Source organism: Callithrix jacchus, chromosome 16 (assembly GCF_049354715.1).
Source record: "Callithrix jacchus isolate 240 chromosome 16, calJac240_pri, whole genome shotgun sequence".
Classification (NCBI taxonomy): Eukaryota; Metazoa; Chordata; class Mammalia; order Primates; family Cebidae; genus Callithrix; species Callithrix jacchus.
In genome coordinates, this window is record NC_133517.1 from 2,740,788 (window position 1) to 2,760,441 (window position 19,654).

General features: G+C 37.9%; 1 protein-coding gene across 4 annotated transcripts in view; it reads left to right on the forward strand.

Annotated features, from left to right (window-relative positions):
• PCMTD1 (protein-L-isoaspartate (D-aspartate) O-methyltransferase domain containing 1) overlaps positions 1-19,654 on the forward strand; it is an 86,397-nt gene that overhangs the window by 48,258 nt on the left and 18,485 nt on the right. For 3 of the 4 annotated variants that reach the window (XM_078352464.1, XM_078352463.1, XM_017965336.5), the window contains one exon: positions 12,188-12,290. In XM_078352464.1, coding sequence (XP_078208590.1) covers positions 12,188-12,290 — 103 coding nt within the window. Of the gene's footprint in view, positions 1-12,187; positions 12,291-18,078; positions 18,271-19,654 lie in introns of all 4 variants that reach the window. The other variant, XM_078352465.1, reaches the window with a different exon arrangement.

The following is a 19,654-nucleotide window of genomic DNA, read 5'->3' on the forward strand; positions in this document are numbered from 1 at the left end:
AGGTGCTCCCCATAGACAGTGGTTCCTATTGGAGTACATACTCAGTAGTCAACACTGGGGAGTCCTGGCCGAAGCAGGGAGAGCAGGGCGTCTGTGATTCGGTAACACGGTTAGGGAAGAAACCCTTTCACTCCAGAAACACAAATGTAGAGGATGAGCTGTAATTATTATATAGAGCTTTTGTTATTCAGTGGGACTAAGGTAGATTTTTCTTTTATTACTATTATTAATTAATTCATTTATTTATTTTTAGATAGGGTCTCACACTCTTGCCCAGGCTGGAGTGTGTTGTTTTGGTCTTGGCTCACTGCAGCCTCGACCTCCTGGGCTCCAGTGAATCTCCCACCTCAGCCTCCTGACTAGCCATGCATGGCTGATTTTTGTATTGGGTTTTCTTCAGGAAATTTCTCATCATTAACGCACACTTAGAGGCCGGGCGCGGTGGCTCAAGCCTGTAATCCCAGCACTTTGGGAGGCCGAGGCAGGTGGATCACACGGTCAAGAGATCAAGAGCATCCTGGTCAACATAGTGAAACCCCGTCTCTACTAAAAATACAAAAATTAGCTAGGCACGGTGGCACGTGCCTGTAATCCCAGCTACTCAGGAGGCTGAGGCAGGAGAATTGCCTGAACCCAGGAGGCGGGGGTTGCGGTGAGCCGAGATTGCGCCACTGCACTCCAGCCTGGGTAACAAGAGTGAAACTCTGTATCAAAAAAAAAAAAAAAGCACACTTAAAGCAATTATTCATAAATTTACTTTTATCCAAGACAATGGAGAATAGATCACTCCAACTCCTGAGATTTCTCATTGAGTCATGTTTTTGAATTTCGAATTGAAGATAATCTTCATGTCCTGCTTGCTTCTCCTTAAATATTTTCCCTGAACTAAGGGTTTTCATAAAGATATAGTACTTAATTGATTCTCCTCTCAGTACTGTCTTTCCATTCTTAGGGAATCCCATTGAAAAATAGGATGCAAAAAAAAGCAGCCTTCCACATCCTGTAGTTTACCTCTGCTTTCCGTAACTGAATTGAGTATCAGAACCACAAAAACAAGTTATTCCGACAAACTCTTTGTGATTCAGGTAGGGATTCTTAGGTATTAATTTCCATTTTCTTTTATAACTCACAAAAATTCTAGGTATCTTACAAAACCTATAATATACAGATTCATCCCTCATAATGACTTTCTTTTAGTCTCTTGCCTAGTTTCCTAGTTGATAGGACTGACTCTGGGGAGACTGCCAGTGTCATCCAGCACTGTGGATGCCACTGCCTTGGTGCTACAACATTCACTCCTAAAGGTGAAACAGTTGATAGGCAGGAACCTTACTACCATAACCTACGGTTGCCCTGTTGTTCTGTTGCCGTCACGTTTGACCTCTCTACACTCTTTCTTTGTCATAGGACGGTAAATGGTCCTTACTCAGCTAACACTGTTTGCCTTTGACCTCAGAGCTCGTGCTGTCTGTCCTTTGCCTGCATGCTTATGCGTACTGTGCTGGTCCTCCCTCTAATGAGGTGTGATTGGCATACCGTTAAGTTTACTCATTTAAGTACAATTCAGTGATTTTAGTTAGGTTTACAGAGTAGTGCAGACATTTCCACAATCTAGTTTGAAGACACTTCCGCTGGGCTAAAGAGATTCTTCCATGCCCAGCTGCATCCACTTCCAGTACGCAGCCAGTCCCTGACAACCAGTTACCTACCTTCTGTCTCTGTAGATTTGCCTTTTCTGGACATTTCATATACATGAAATCATACAATATATGGTCTTCTGAATCCAGCTTTTACTTAGCATTACATTTTCAAGGTTCATTCATGCATAGCATGTCTCGGGTATTTTACTCGTTTTTATGCTGAATGCTGTTTCATCATATACACCACATTTTGTGTATCCATTCACCAGTTAACGGGTGTTTGAGTTACTAGTTTTTGGCCATTATACATAATGCTGTTACGAGCATTTATGTACAAATCTTTGTGTGGATATACATTTTCATTTCTCTTAGGTAGATTCTTAAAGGGTAGAATTGCTGGCGTGTGTTTGTTTTTAAGAGGTGAACAGTGTTTTCTGGAGTGGCTACACCACGTTAAATTCCTGCCAAGGTTATGTGAGGTTCTGGTTTCTTCACATCTCACTAATGCGTGTTACTTTGTATTTTAGAGCCTCTTAAAGAATGTTCTTTATTAGCTTACTTTAGGCCAAAAGATGAGGGGGCTCCAGGGTGGTCAGCTCCCCCGTCCCTCACCCTCTCCTTCTTCTTGGTGAGATAAGACGCATTTGGCGGGTGTCAGGGTTTTCCTGCAAGGGGGACTCTGTTTTTTGCATCGCACCAAACCCGTCTTTTCCTGGATCTTCTGTTACACTTTTTTTTAAAGGAAGTTTTTTTTTTTGGCGGGGTGGGGTGGGGGTGGGCGGGGAACTGTCTTGCTCTGTCTGGCTGGAGTGCAGCAGTGCGATGTTGGCTCACTGCAGCCTCTGCCTCCTGGGTTCAGTTGGTTCTCCTGCCCCAGCCTCCTGAATAGCTGGGACTACAGGTGCTCACCACCACACTTGGCTATATATATATTTATATTTGTTTTTATTTTTGTGTTTTCAGTAGAGACAGGGTTTTGCCATGTTGGCCAGACTGGTCTCGAACTTCTGACCTCACGTGATCCACCCGCCTTGGTCTCCCAAAGTGCTGGGTTACAGGTGAGCCACCACTCCTGACCCTGGTTTTTTTTCATTTTTAGGAATTAATCTGTTCTGTTTTTTTTGGCTTGTTTGTTTGTTTGTTTTGAGATGGAGTCTCCCTCTGTTGCCCAGGCTGGAGTGCAGTGGTGCCATCTCTGCTCACTGCAACCTCCGCCTCCTGGGTTCAAGTGATTCTCCTGGCTCAGCCTCCCAAGTAGCTGGGATTACAGGTATACGCCACCATGCCCAGCTAATTTTTTGTAGAGACAGGGTTTTACCATGTTGGCCAGGATGGTCTCAGTCTCCTGAGCTTGTGATCCCCCTGCCTTGGACTCCCAAAGTGCTGGGATCACAGGTGTGAGCCACTGTGCCCACCCATCTGTTCTTGATACATGATTTATTTGGGACTCTGTGAGCAAATCTGTTCTGAAAACCTTTTGTTTTAGGCTAATGACATTTTATGAAATTCATAAAACTCTTAACTATTTGAACTAACTTCTTAGTCCTAGTTAGACTTCTGGGCATCTTTTTTTCTGCCCTTGTGCTCTATATGGAGTTGCCACCACTGTTCTATTTCTTAGATTTTTTTTCCCCCTCTCACGTATACTGGTTGTGGAGTAGAAGTCATTACTGTCAACCACCTCTTTCATTGCTGCTGCCTCTGAAAATCAATACTCAGGTGATTTTATGTTTATGGATAATATTACTGCTGCTTACAGGGTAACAAATAGTAAATAACAAAGGTGATAAATATTTGGAAGCAATACAGGTTTTACGAAGTTTTCGTAGTCATTTCTTCTGATGATGTTTTTTCATGCTAGTCTTAGAAGTTAGGAGGAAATTTCTCCAGTGATGTGAAGTGGCTTAGGTGTTTCCCTGAGCTGAGCATCTTGAGTTTTATCTTTGTGATTAACTGTTTCTCAACCAAGACTGTCTATGTAGCAAATGCAGCCAGTTTTTACTATTTGGAAATTTTGTCTCTTGAGAACTCTCTTACTGACTAATACTTATTTGAAACCCCCAAATCCAACTCACACTGCTTTCATGATTACTTGCCAGCCTGCAGAGAGGAACAAAAAATCTGAGTCTCCTGCTTTGCATCTTCCTAGCCGAGGTGGAATAAAGTGAAGCACTCTCTGCCTTCTTGTCTCTGTGGTCATACAGAAATGACCAAAGGATTGAGAGGGGAGAGGCCAGCGCATGTCACAGGCTCCATTCTTCACTGAGGCCTGTTGATGGCTTGAATCCCAATTCTGGCAACAGTTCGTGGGGTGGCTCAGGCAAGTCACTAACACTTCTTAAGCTTATTTTCTCTTTTGCGAAATAATATAGTCTCTACCAGGATGAGTTCTCAGGATTTAATATTATTATCTATTTTATATATTTATATATGTACGTATTTTCCTAAGGAGCAATAGTTCTTTTTTTGCTAATTCAATGTTTGCTGTATTTTTTAGAACATAACTTTTATACAGTAAATAATGCGAATTGATTGTTACTTTGAGAAAAGTACTAAACCTTCCTGAATTTGTTTCCTTAAGTGTAAAATTTGTGAATCTCTATCTCCCCGTGTAGAAGCTGGCACCCATGGAATTGTCTTTCTTTTTCTGTGACACAGTCTTTCCTGGGATGTTGGACTGAGTGCCTCGGATTGCAGCTCAGAGGTTGCTGGAGTTGGCAGGGCTGCTTGGTCCGCTGGAACTCTTGGTCTCCTCTGGAACCCGCTTTTACATTCTCTCTGGGTTAGGTTCCTGCAGGGTCAGCCAGGCTCCCCTCCCACACCCTTGCCAAAAATGGTTTCCTTGGGTTTTATATCTCAGTGTGTTAGTTATATTTATAAAGGCTTTGTCCTTTTTAGGGAACAACTTTGGATTTCTCCTGTAGTGAAGGGTGAATCTTTCTTCTTTCTTCAAGGAACATCCACATACAAAGGATTCATAGATTTCTGCCTCCAAAGTCTGTCAGCTGAGCTCTGGACACTCTTGATCTTCCAAGCTGGGTACTTAAACATGTGGTACCTGCATCCTGTTTCTTCTTCAGTGTGCAGAAGGTTCCAGAAGTTCAGTCTGCCCCCAACTTTTTTTTTCCTGCCCTCTTTCACACATGACAAAAAGTTCAACAGGTTCTCTTCTTCCTCCTCTGTTTCCTTTCTTTGTGAAGAGTACTTTTTTCTTCTAAATTGGGTAACATGGAAACTTGAGTACCAGACTCTCCTTTTTAATTTTATTATGAAGTAGGTAACATAATCACAGGGCTGAACAATTCAAAAGTATCAAAGGCGTACATTGAAACATTTTCCTTCTTCTCCTCGCCTGTATTTTCCTTAGTTGCCTCCCCACTTTGATGGTAACTGCACAGAGCTCCGAGGACACTGCGATTTTTGCATATACATAATGTTTTATAGCAATGATAGTTGGCTTAAAATTGTTTAGGAATAAAAGGAAAATGTTTGTTGAATTTTGGCAGATTTCTATCAAACAACTAAAATTAATAAGAAATTAATTTTGAATGGAATGTACTTCATCATAGCATTTACTTCGATGGCATGCATCATTCCCTACCGTCAGATAATATAGATTGAACATATTTTTTTTTGCTCATGCACTATTTTAAAATCAAGACATGAAAAATATTTTTATGCTTTGTGGATATCATTTGTTTCAGTCTTCGTTGTGAACCTTTTGAAATTTGAGACTGTAGCTACATTTATGAACTTTATCATTCTTTAAAGAGGTATCATATTAGACCCTGTGCCAGCTGCTGTGGATACAGAAGTGTTCAAGACACATCTCCTACCCTTGTACATGATGCTTCTGAACTAGCAATAAAAGTGTGGTGTTAATCTTATTGGCCGTTCTTCATTTAGTCTAATAAATATTTATTGAGTATGTGACTATCACCATGCTGGTCCCAGGTATCTTCATGTACTTAACAAATAAATGTGCAGTGGAATGAAAGAGCTGATGAAAATGTCTTCCAGAGAAAATGATTGCATAAGAAGAATTTGAGTCAAAATCTGAAGCTGTTTAAATTAGCTTTTTAAACGATTCTGTGTTATACCTGAACACATTTTTTTCTCAGTTTATTGAATTTGCTGTGTTAGAAATTTAATCTCTAATATTCCATTGTGCATATTAAGGTATAGTCATTGGTTGTTCTTGACCTATTCATCTTGAATATTATCAGCACGTTGGGTAGAAATATGTAAATGAACTGATTGTGACATCTATTCTTGATATTTGGACATTTTAGAGATATGGTTTACTTAGGGCTTGGTTCCATTTCTGTAACTGTTAAGCCAATACTTTGAGATCTCATGTAAACATATTTCTAAGATTCATGTGAGATAAGAGAGTAGCATTTACATAGGCATAGTCTGAGAGGAGCCTGAGGAACCGGATCTTGTTTCTGGTAAATTCCAGGGCTTGTTTCAGAAAGCTTTTCTCAAACCTGGAGAGCAGAGAACAAGGTCTAATCTTATTAGCTTCAGAGTGGTTAAGCCAACATGGGAAGACTCACCTGGAGAGCAGAGAACAAGGTCTAATCTTAGCATCAGAGTGGTTAAGCCAACATGGCAAGACTCAGGACAAGTTTGTCAGTGCTTGATGTAAAACAGTGTGATACGGTTAGATGAGAGAAACCATAAGAAATTAAATATATCTTAATAAGTGGGAATATATTAGAACAGCTTCTCTTAATTGTCTAGTTAATGAATACTTAGCCTTTTGCTGATTGCTCTTCTCCCTTTTTCTTTATTCACCTTTTGGTCTGTTTTATTTTTGTACGTTATACCACAGGATATTCTTGGAGCGAAACCTATTCCTGTTGACTTTTACCTGTGACTGTTCCTGAATGCTTCCAAAGCTGCTTGTAAATCTTCACAAAGATGCCTTATTTTATATAACTCAAATTAGTCATGAAATGTAATTTGTTGAAAGATCCTTTTCTATTTTAATTCTCATTGAGTTTCTATTAGTTTCATAGAAAGCTAGTGATTGATCCACCTACTCCCCCTTGTGGCAAATATTTAGTTTAGCCGAAATACTTTTAGCTTGTTTACTCTTGGTGTTACTTTACTATAATGAGAACAGAGATTTGGATAGCTCAAAGCAGATTTAAAAAAATAATTTAGATTGGGCTTTATAATAATTAGGAGGGGTGGCTAGCACTGCTCAGCCCAGTTGGATGTTAGGATTATCTGCAGACCCTAGATCACACTGAGAGATTCCTTTCATCTGTTTGTGGGTAGGACCCAGGGATTTACAGTTTAAATCAAATTAAGTTTAATCTACTTTTAACAATTAGAAATTTCCAGGTTATTCTAATATACAGTCAGGGTTGAGAACCACTTATATGGTTTATAATTATGCTTCTACAACGAACTGTTTCTGTACATGGGGAGAGAGCACATCATAATTTTCAACAACAGTTTGTCCATTACATTATAGTGTGCAAAGTACTTTTACATAATGTAATGATTTTTCCCAGAGACTTCTTTTATATAGTGGGAACTGGTCTCACAGTGACTGGCTGGTCTCAGATTATACAACAGTTAAGAGGAGGAGCTGGGATTTGGAAGCCAAGACATCTGACATTTAATCTATCTCAGCACACCAGTATTTTGACGTCAGAGTTCTCAACTGAAATGATGGATCTTGGATTATTTCATCTTTAGAACTCCTCTTATTATAGTACTTTTTGCCTGTGGCTGTGTTCTGTAAGTTCGCTTTACACAAAATACTAAAGTTTGCGCAGTGAACTTCATTCAGATGCAGTGTGGAACTCGCAGGTTTCCTTGGTGTGCCTCAGTCTTCTACACACCAGCACCACAGTGTCAGTCTGTTGGACATTACATGGGGTGGACATAGATACAGATTTAACCATTAATTTGTATTTGCCTAAACCTAATCATTATTGACTTTTTTGTACAAGCTTGTGTTCTTGACTGATTGGTAAATGATAAGTGAACTAGATTAGATCCAGTTACTAGAAAAGTCCTCTTAACGAGTGCAGTGAATGTGATTTGAAAACTTGAAAGCAGTCCAGATTTTATTATATTTGTTACTGTTCTCAATGGGGGTTTGTCGACCTTAAAACTTATTTCTTATGTAAGATACGTAGGTATTTCTAATAACTGTATTTGTTTTAATAAACTTGGCCGTCGCTGTATGTTTTCATGTTCTCTTTAATATTTAGCTATCAAAGGTCAACATTTTCTTTTTTTAAAAGCGTGTATGTTACAAAAATTAAGCCCCTTATTTCATAGAAAAATCCTCACATTGTCAAATACAAAATAAACATCAGAATTCAGAGTCAAATTTATGATTCACTTGGCCTGTTAACATCATCATATTTTGGATATTATTTCACTTTTTTCCATTGACAACTTGTATCTTTCTTTAGCTATATATTATTTATTTATTTGAACATTTGTGCTCTTTTTAAAAAAATCAGTAGCCTATTGCTTTTTAATTGAAAAAGTTATACATGCAAATGGTTAAGACACACTTCACACAACAGCATATCATAATCGAAATGTTTCCTTACCACCGTAGATCTCTTCGTCCCCTTTCTCGGAAGCAGCTATGTATGCTTTTTAAGTTTTCTGGTTCATTCTCCTGTTGTTCTATTTAATACAGATACCAAATGTGAGTTGTAGTAATCAGCATTGCATTATATTTTTATCGTACACTTAATACATTCAAGTTGTATAATCACATTCTAAATAAATGAGATATTGGTGACATTTCTATTTAAATTCTTCCTTTTATTAATGTATTTTTCTTTTGTATTGACTTTAAACATGTTAGTTACCATTCACATTGTTACGTAGTGAGCATTAAAGATGTGCCTCCATCATTTAAAAATTAAAGTTTCATCTATAAAAAATTGTAAATGTCGTTTACATTCAATATTAATGCATAGAATATTTTACATGTGTATTTATGTTTGTGAAAGATCTTTTACATATTAATGAATTGTCTATCTTTCATTATTAAATATCTTATGTCAAGGTAGTATGAAAAACAAGTTATGTGAAAATTAAGAAATTTTCTTACACATTAAACTTATTGGCATAAGTTGTCACTTTGCTGTGAGACAATAAGCAGAAAACAGGAAATAAAAAAAGGGAAAAAGAGACCAGTGGCATCCTTAAGAACCAGAACTTTGAAATTCAGACTTCCTCTCTTAATAAGGCATTTCGAAGTATGGATTAGAAGCCTTGATTTCCAGATTCTTAACACCTTTGATATTATATTTGCATTTTCTGTCTTGTAGGAAACAGAGTGCTAGCAATACTGACCTTTTTAATTGATCTCCTATCTATGCAGCCCTGGTTTTTCATAAAAATGTAACTAGATTTTTTTTCTTTCTTTTTCTTCCTTTTTTTTTGGAAACTGAGTTTTTGAAATGGCACCATCTTGGCTCACTGCAACCTTCGCCTCCCGAGTTCAAGCAGTTCTCCTGCCTCAACCTCCCAAGTAGCTGGGCTTACAGGCATGTGCCACCACACCAGGCTTATTTATTTTTTTTTTTAGTGGAGTTGGGGTTTCTCCATGTTAGTCAGGCTGTCCTTGGAACTCCTGACCTCAGGTGATCTGCCTGCCTCAGCCTTCCAAAGTGCTGGCATTACAGGCGGGAGCCATCGTGCCTGTTTTTTTTTTTTTTTTTAAAAGGCAGTGTCCCACTCTTGCCCATCCTGGATTGCAGTGGCAGGAACATAAAGTCTTATAGGAAGCAGAGTGCCAGCAATGTTAACCTTTTTAATTAGTCTTTTATCTATGCAGCCCTGGTTTTTCTTCTATTATTTTTTTTTCTCTCTTTTTTTTTAAGACAGGGTCTCACTCTTGCCCAGCTCAGAGTGCAGTGTCAGGAACGTAACTGAAGCTTCTATCTCCTGGTCTCAAGCAGTTCTGCTCAGCCTCCCAAGAAGCTGGGGTTGCAAGCATGCACCAAGCCTGGCTATTTTTTTGTTTTGTTTTGTTTACTGTAGAGATGAGGTCTTGCCATGTTGCCCAGGCTGGTCTCGAAGTCCTAGGCTCAAGCAGTCCTCCCACCTTGGCCTCCCAAAATGCTGGGATCACAGGCATGTGTCACCGATTACAGGCATGTAATGATTACATTTATGTGCCTGGTCCTAGGTTCTTAACGGGTAATGAAAATGTAAACATCTCACATGTTTTATAGTCAACGATCACTTTAAAAAGAAGAAAGGGAAATTAGGTTTATGTCATAGGATAGTATTTTTCTTACTATGTTCATAATGTTAAGTAATTGTAGTTTTATTTGATTTTTTTTTTTTTTGAGACAGTGTCTTGCCCTTTCACCCATGCTGGAGTGCAGTGGCAAGATGTAGGTTCCAACCTCTGCCTCCTGAGTTGAAGCAGTGCTCGTGCATCAGCCTCCCAAGAAACTGGGATTACAGGTGTACACCACTACACCTGGCTAATTTTTGTATTTTTACTAGAGAAAGCATTTCGCCATGTTGGCCAGGATGGTCTTGAACTCCTGGGCTCATGCCATCTGCCTGCCTTGGCCTCCCAAAGTGTTGGGATTACAGGTATGAGCCACCATGTCCTGCCTATACTTGAGTTCTTTTGAACAAGGAAAACTATTTGGTTTTTTTAAACCTTTTATATGTTGACACCTATGGAAATTCAAGTTCCCAGAATATTCACATTTAATGTATTAAAAAGTGACCTTACTGTGTGCTTTTCTAAGTTTAATATTTTGGCTGCTTTATAATTTTGAACATCAATGAGATTTTAGTTTTACTCAGCTTGTCTATAGTAATAGGGAATTACAAGATGCCTTAAGTGATTTTGGAGAGATGTTCCAGTTTTCAGATGACGGCAGATAAAACTAGTTCATAAGAAAGGAGGGCCAGGCGCGGTGGCTCAAGCCTGTAATCCCAGCATTTTGGGAGGCCGAGGCGGGTGGATCACGAGGTCAAGAGATCGAGACCATCCTGGTCAACATGGTGAAACTCCGTCTCTACTAAAAATACAAAAATCAGCTGGGCATGGTGGCGCGTGCCTGTAATCCCAGCTACTCAGGAGGCTGAGGCAGGAGAATTGCCTGAACCCAGGAGGCGGAGGTTGCAGTGAGCCGAGATCGCGCCATTGCTCTCCAGCCTGGGTAACAAGAGTGAAACTCCGTCTCAAAAAAAAAAAAGGAAACGAAGCAAAAAGTTTAACGTTGCTTTAATCAGGACAATTTATAAAATGTAAAAGCATTGCAGAAGAAGTTCTGTGGTGGTTTGATGAATCAAGTACCTTTTTATTTAATCTTCCTATCTGAACACATTTTTCAAGTGAAATCAATGTTTTTAAAAAGCAAAAGTTTAGTAGGGGAAGGCATTATCCTTACCTGATTTGGGTTTGAAGATTGTATCTGAACATTCTGGTTAAATTTTTACAGTTTCAGTATTTCCTGGACTGCAAACCATTTTTTATGTTGGCATGTTAACATGCAAACATGACAATTTATGATTGTGATTTTTTGCTTAAAAATACCTAATGGTCAGTAGAAACAATTTCATGCACTGTCGTTTCGGACAGTAGTAGAGGGCACATCCAGTTAAGAATTTCCTAAGGATACTGAAAATAATCCTCCTTCCGTAGGATCAAAGTCAAACAAAAATGATGAGTGGAAACCTGGTTGGCTCAATTTCAGAAGTTGAAAAGGGACTGTGTAATTCGTGTGTTATTCTCATGTGGGTCATGGGGCAGGTTAGTAGGTACGGGTAGCCTTAGGAGACGCTGAGTCTTCGTATTCGCAGTGTGAACTGGTACCAAGGTGGGGAAAAGAGCCAGCCCAAGAACATCTCTGGGGGCTGGGAAAGCCCTCCTTGATTCATTCTCCTTTTCCTGAGAGGTCAGTCCATCCATGGGCATTTATAAAGAAAAATCCTTAGAGCTGTAAAGTATGCTGGAGCCTGAGGGTCAAGTCTAGTAAGTACGCTGCCCGAGGGCCACATTCTGCAAGGCGCCGGGAGCTCCGAAAGGAGTGGAATGGGTGGGAATTGAGCCTTTTCTGCTTGGGGGTAGGGATGCTCTGAGACATTCGTGAAAGGTTACCTGTGTCAGCCCTTGGTTTTAGGTATTTTTGAATTACCAACTTTTTAGCAAATGATAAATGAAAATAATACCAGGTACCTTAAACTTCATGTAGAAATGTTATTGTTTTAGCAGTGTGTCCTGCCAGATAAGCTACTCCCTTGGGAGAACTCTAGGTTTCAACGTTATTCTTGCTAGTATTTTTTTATAGAAAACTTGGGTGAACTGTTTTTTGGTTTTGTTTTTTTTTTTGTTTTGTTTTTTCTTTTTTTACATTAAAGCAATGTACATAGATTTCCATTCAACCTTTAAGGCTGTGGCTAGGAGGTATTTGCATATTTCAAGCTGTCTTTAAATACTCCTGTGACGTATAAATGAGCAGAACTTAAAAGAGCTCCGTAAGGGCATATGATTAATAATTTTTATAAAAATGCTGCTACGATTGCAGGTCCTTTTGGAATAAATCATGGAATTGAGCTTCATTCAGATGTGGTGGAATATGCCAAGGAAAAGCTGGAGAGCTTCATCAAAAATAGTGATAGCTTTGATAGGTAAGTATTCACATCTACAGTTGGGTTTGAAATGACTTACTAAACAGACACATGGAACACGTCTATTCTTGAACACTGTTGTTGATCCTGAGTTGCTCAACTGAATGCAGCAAAAATCAGTGCACCGTAAAATGAGAAAAAGTTAAGACTCTTCCATGCTAACTTTTACTATATGTAATTTTATAGTCAATTATAAATCTAGTAAATTTTTGCTACTACCATTATTAGCAATGTTGAATTCATGAAACATTATTCAAGTATTTTTTATGGAGATACTATATAATACTGTGATTGCAGTATTTTTCTGGAACTCTTGTTTTACTTTTTGAATAGTAATTTAATAGTTCTTTGCTGAATCTTCAGTTGTATCATACGAGGTGGTCCCTATCAGAACACAAAAGACTTTAACATATTCAGCTACTTTGTAATATATCCAGAAGAAATGATCATAGAAATACATTGATATGTCTTGTGATAGGATTGTTTATGAGAAATTAGTTTATAAAACCATTGTTTTGAACTCACAATGGAACTCCCTTTAGAAGAAACATTGTACAGGCTTTTGTCCTTGGGCTGGCAGGAAAAGGCCATTTGGTGTGTAATCCTACTAGAATTTTGCATTGCTGTGGAGCAAGGGCACTTATGCCGATGTTCATGAACTCTTTGAAATTGTGTAAAACTTGGAGAGCTTTTACATCTCATTTCTCTGTGTATCTTATTTTCAAAGAGATAAAGTGTTAAAAACGATAGAAAACACAAGCATAGAACACAGTCACTTTAAAGAACAAACTTTCAGGCAAAAGCATTGAGAATTCCAACTTGGCTTGTTGGGAGTGGACCCTCATCTTCAGCTCGTGGCCATGGCTGTCAACAACTTGAGGGGGAGGGGGCTAGATCAGAACTGAGGGCTCTGTTCTAAAAGATCTAGATTGAAGAACAGCACCAGGAGAGAAGCCAAAACCCTTGTAAATATCTTTAGAGGAATGGTTTTTTCCCCTCCTCCCTTTGCCCTTTCTCCCCTTTCTCTTGCACTTTTTTCGTCCTCCTTTGCAATGCCAGTCTGTATTTATCCTCTGGCAAGTGGCATTTGATTGAAGAATAGAAACCTGATGTAACGGAGCAAAATCCGCAGTACTTACAGTGAAGGCAAGGTCTTGAGTCTACCCAGGTGTGATTGTAACTATGTTAAAGGCCACAGACAGGCACGGGGGAGTTGGGAAATGCTCGTGTTTTATTTTCACTGTGGTTCAATGGATTGAAGCAATCATTTCGGTGTTCTGCATTAATTTACCGAGCACCATCCTTTATCTTGTTTATGCCGGTCTTTATAAACACGTGTAATGCACATTTTTGATTCAGTTTTCAAGGCTTACTGTGTAAGCCTTTCATATCCTATTTTCAAGAAAAGCACATTGGTAGAAATAAATGTTTAGTCCAAATTATTTGATAAGAAATTTGGTTTCAATTTTAGCATCCTTTTGTGTCTTTATTGTTTCTCTCTGTCTTGAGAATTACAATAGCATAGTAAGTGCTTAAGATGTAGTCGTGAATATATTTGTATACAGTTATTAGACCTATAGAATTTTGTTCATTTTATTTAACTGCTATTAAGTATTTGTTTTTATCTTGAACGTTAATGTACACAAAAGGGCTTTTTGAATACATTTGAACTTGGAAAATATAAAAGTAGTATTAGTAAAATCAACTGTTTAAGGTCTATTTAAGCGGTTTTATATTAGTTATTAATAGATTACACCTATTAATACATGAAGACACAGATAATTCCGTTTCGGGTCATTATTTGAGCAGAGCAGACTCAAGGAAGACTCTTGAATCAGTGAAGCAATCTGTACAAGTGTCTGGAGCTCCAGTTTATTCCTGGCAAGTGGGTATAGTCCTGGGAAACAGTAAAATATGCAATTTAAAGCATTTCTATGTTGATGTAATTTAAATAATAATCCACAACACAGATAAGTTTCAAGACTACTTATTTAAGTATCTCAATTTTTAAAAATTTCTCTTATTTTTGTAATTGTAAAATGCACAAATTTCCCTGCTTTCTATTTCTTTAGTTTTATTTTGTTGTTACTGTGTTATATAGGTTTGTTATTCATCAAATTATCCATCATGAAATACAGTGATGTGACTGATATGTTTCTCTATAGTTTTCAATGGTCTTGTTTTAATTATTATATGTAGTTACCTCTCAAGTGTTTGTTACAGGTTGTTTTTGAAACAGATTCTTATTTTTATGAACTAGTCTTGAAGAACACAGTTCTGCAAGTTTTTTGTTACATTTATACAGTTTGGTTTCAGAGACAAATTATAAAATGATATTTTTTTCTTACAAGTGTTTTATTTTCAATTTCTCTTGATGTTTGTGGATAATATTTCAACTAATTTTCAAGTTAAAATTTTACAAGCTTTCTGGGCAAAGCGGTTTTAAAAATCTTATTTCTAAGCCGTTTTGTTAAATTATGTACGGTTTATCAAAGTACATATTTTAGTTAACAAAATATAAAATAACTGAGGAAAATTAATTGCCATTTATGTATTCCTTAGTACCAGATTATCCCTGATTATGTGTAAAGGAGAGAGAATAAATAGCTGAAACCTAATATTCTTCCAGTCTTTTTTATCCTGTCAGTTTGGATTTTTTTTTAATCAATCCCCTTTTCAAAAGTATTATCATGTCACTTATGATTTCAATTGCATTTTTAAAATTTTCTTATATACATTTATTTAAGATCATAGAAACTCCCAAATACAGTAGAGGGGAAAAAATCCTTACGCTAATCAGCATTAGAATATATAATGTTAGATGACCTTTTTAAGAACACAAATATAGGCTGGGCATGGTGGCTCACACCTGTAATCCTAGCAGTTTGGGAGGCCAAGGCAGGTGTCTTGCTTGAGCCCAGGAGTTTGAGACCAGCCTGGTCAGTGATGGTGAAATGATCTTTACAGAAAAGGAAAAAAAAAAAAATACAAAAATCAACTGAGCATGGTTGCACATGCCTGTATTCCCAGGTACTTGGCAGGCTGAGGTGGGAGGATCACTTGAACAGAGGAGGCAGAGGTTGCAGTGAGTTGAGACTGCACCACTGCACTCCAGTGTTAGCGACAGAGTGGGACCCTTTCTCAAATAAAGTACAAATATATGTTTTTATGTTGTGTAAAGCTTGATTCCTGTGTCTTGAAAGTAGTAGTCTTTCTTTTCTGTACTTTTAAAGTGTCTGTGTCTTAGTCTCATGTCAGCAAATGAAATAATTTAGAGAGGCTACTCTGAATTTACTGTAATGGAGATGGGAGGGAAGGAGTAAGTTTCGTGTCTGATGTAATCCTTTGTTACATATGGTATTCTTAAATTCACTGAAATTCTCTTATAAAAATGATGAGATTGCAAGGGTCCTCTGAAACATTGGCAAGCTTTCCCCACAAATCCCAGTGAGTAAATCTTTGAGGCTTCCTAAGCTAAATGGTCTCTGTTGCCACCACCTGACTCTTGCTTTGCAGTATGAAATTGGAAACACATGCCATGGAAATGAATGGGCGTGAGGGTGTTCCAGTCACACTATTTACACTAGCGCTCTGTTGATGAGCTGGCCTCTGGACTTGGCATGCTGTCCGTAGTTTGCTGACTCCTGTCGTACTTTTACACATGCTCTCCTAAACATTCTGTTTTTAGCTGGACAAGTAAAGGCCTTTAGATATCTGGCTTCTGAGAGAAAAGAAGGACGTTGGGAAAGTCAAATGGTGAGTCAGCATTTGGGCGGATACAGTTAAAAGACATCTCTCCGGCTCCAGTTACTTCGAAGAGGATGTTAGTTACAGGAGCCTGAATTATAAACTTTTTACCCTGCAAATACTTTGCAAATGAATTGATTATTAGTATAGCACTTATTTATGGCCACAGGTATGTGATGCATATACACGTATTATTGGTTTGGCCCCTAGAATGCATGCTTTGGAGAGGGCCATGTTCTTGTAAGCAGTAGGCTGGAAATCTGTATTCCTCTCCTCCTAGATGACTTATAGCTGTGACTTTGACAATCTGACAGTGTCCATAGCCAAATGAGTATAATGTAATTTGAATGATTGGAGATTTTCGTTCCATATGAACCAGAGACCATTGTCTCTGTGTTTTTTGCCGTAGAAATGAGTCATGATGTCAGGAACAAAGACAGTAACGAGGTGGTAAAAAATAATCGCACCTCCTATGCATTGTCTGTGCGTTAGTGTTAACCGTCCTAAACGTTTTATCCACAGTATGAATTGGCATGTTCACATTTCCCAGATGAGAAAACCGAGGGTCAGACAAAGAGGCTATCACCCGAGCCTGGGAGTCTTTTTACTTAGTTCTAGTTTGGCTCTTATCATGTAAATGTTGATTTATTCTAATATCTCTTCCTAGCAAGGGGCTGCTACCAATGAATTACAGCCTAGCAACTTGGATAGGAACGGTGAAGCAGCACTTTCATTTCCATCATTTACCTTCCTCACATTAGCATGAAGCCATGCTGTCAGTGTGTAGCTCACGTAACTCACCATGGCATTTATACACAACAGCATGCCTCCTTGTTCACTGACACTTGCCTATGCCAGGAAGTTTTACTGGGGTCAGGGATGGCTGGGGGAGGCAACTCACTCCAAGTTTAGTTGAGGTCTAAGTTTTATATGTTGAGTTAGAAGATTTAGTTGATATGGTTGTATCTACTAGCCTTATTTTAAATTATATGTTCATTTTTCACATATGATTTGCATTTGAAAATTAGATGTTTCTGTATTCTGTCATCTTTTATTCATCTTTGTGAGAATTATGCTTATTTGAACGTTTTCCTATATATAATTCATTATATATTCAATATAATTTCAAAATATTTCTCAAATATGTGAACACATTGGTATTCTAATAATGTTCACAAGTAGTTTTAGAACAATTGTTAGAGATTGTCACTCCACTTTCAACTTACGACAGATACGTAAATACGTTTTTAAATTATGACAGACGTGCAGATGTTGAGACAGAGGAACCCTTGAGTGTAGCCATCGGGACTCTCGGTTGTGTATTTTAACCTCTGCTAGAAGTGGCGTGGGGAAAGGTTGCATGGCTTCCAGCACATCTTTAGAAGAAGAAATTGTTGAACTACAATTTCAGCAATAAAAGGTCTCACCTGTATAGGACTTATTGGTCACATTTCCTGTAGAATGTGTGGACGTTGTTTTTGTTACTGTGGATTTCTCTCATGCTTTCTTTAATGAACAAGAACTGTATTTACTTACAGCACATTGCTTGGGATAATGCTTGAATTATTCTGAGATGCGTTTGATACATTTGAGAGGGAAAACACTTGAAAACGTAAAGTTTTGTTTTACAGAAAATTATAATTCAATAGCTTAATTCTTGGTTATAAGAGTCCTTGAATTGTACAAGTGTATTTGGAGATCGAGAGTTTAACATTTCCCTTGGTTTTCTTCACAATGGAAACGTCTGAAGTTTTGTTTTATCTTAATAAAGCAGCCATGGTTCTTAAAACTCAAAATGCGTATTTTGACAGAATATTTCAAGGAAAAGAAGTTTTTGTGATACATTAACAGGTTATTTTGGATGAGGTGTGAGAACAAGGTAGGATTCTTTTCCACGTCCTCGAAGTTTCTTTATTCCGCTGGAATAATTGTCTAAAGTTTCAGTAACAGCATCCTGTGGCACATGATAAACTACGTGTGCAAATTGTCAGCCCCACTTCAACAGTGTATTGAAGGGGAATGTTGTTTTTTCTACTCTCAGTCAGCTCCTAGACCTAGACTATCCGTCTAAGAGGGAAGCTACAGGGCAAGGCTAGGTCACCCTGATCTCCTAGCAGCTTATCAAAAGAATTATATGGGCAAGTTGGCAAGGTCCCTGCTGTGAACGAAATCATCTGTCCGCCTGAAGATGGAGATATTCCAACATGCACCTATAAAGAAAGCCACGGCTAAGGTAAGTGATTAGAATCCTGGTGTTATTTTGGGCAAGTGTTCATCTTCTAAACCAAGATATCTATATGCTCTATATTTTTCATAAATGATTTTAAGGGTATATTTTATTGATAGTATGTCAATTACTTTTCCCTATCCGCATAAGAGAATCTGAAAAATATTCATTGGATTTTCAGGTTTGAATCAATAAATGATTATAAACCTAGAATGAATGCTTTTGTGGTTATATACATTTCAGGACTGTTGATTTTTTTTTCTGTGTACAGATAACATCTTTTTGGTAGCATAATTTCGGAGTGTGGGTCATCTCTATCTCAGAAATTTTGTTTTGAACATTTTTTTCAAAGCATAAAAATGATTGCTACTTTTTATTTTACTTATAAACATAAAATTTTAATGAACTCCTAAATCAAGTATAACAATTAGGGAGGGAACACACCAACCATTCTTTTACAAGTAATTGTAACCACAGGTCAAGTAGACTCTGCCGTTTTTTTTTCTTCTCAGATTTCATTTATTGTGTGGTTGATGTAAAAAGGTAGATTTCAGATTTTCTCTTTCATCATTTTTAATTTATGTGTGAAATTTTATAAATAGTGTAGTATTATTTTGTAATAAACTGAGAACTTTCATTGAGTTTATTGTTCAGTCTAATTGATTATATAGAAATTGTATTTGTAGTTTAAAATGTGTCCTCTACCTCTATAGGTTTGTGGAAGCGTAGGTAAGGTACAGCTTTCAGAAGATAGTCAGAGCCTAAGGGGGAAAATTCTTTTTTGTTTTCTTCTCTACTTTGGAAGAAACAATAGAAGTTGTAATTTACTCTGCTTGATAACATGGTGGCTACCATTTGTGTCTTGAATCAACCGTCTAGTTATTCACATATATAAATATATATACAAATATCAGTAAACATTTACCTGCATTTTTTTTTTTTTTTTTTTTGAGACAGGGTCTTGCTGTGTCACACAGGCTGGAGTGCAGTGACATGGTCATAGCTACCCATAGTTTCCAGCTTGTGGGCTCAAGAGTTCCTCCCACCTTGGCCTTTGGAGTAGCTAGGACCATAGGCGTGTGCTATCATGCCTAGCTAACGGTTTAAAAAATATATATAGAGACAGGGTTTTGCCACGTTGCCCAGACTGGTCTGGAACTCCTGGGCTCAAGTGATCCTTATACCTTGGCCTCTGAAAATGCTGGAATTGCAGGAGTGAAGCACCACACCTGGCCTACCTGAAAAATTGTTACCATTTGGAAAAAATATAAACTGAAGTTTTGGCCGTTGTATAACCTGATTGTTATGAATTTGTTTACATAGAATGCTGTATAAAAATAAGTTATGGGCCTGGAGGAGTGGCTCACACCTGTAATTCCAGCACTGTGGG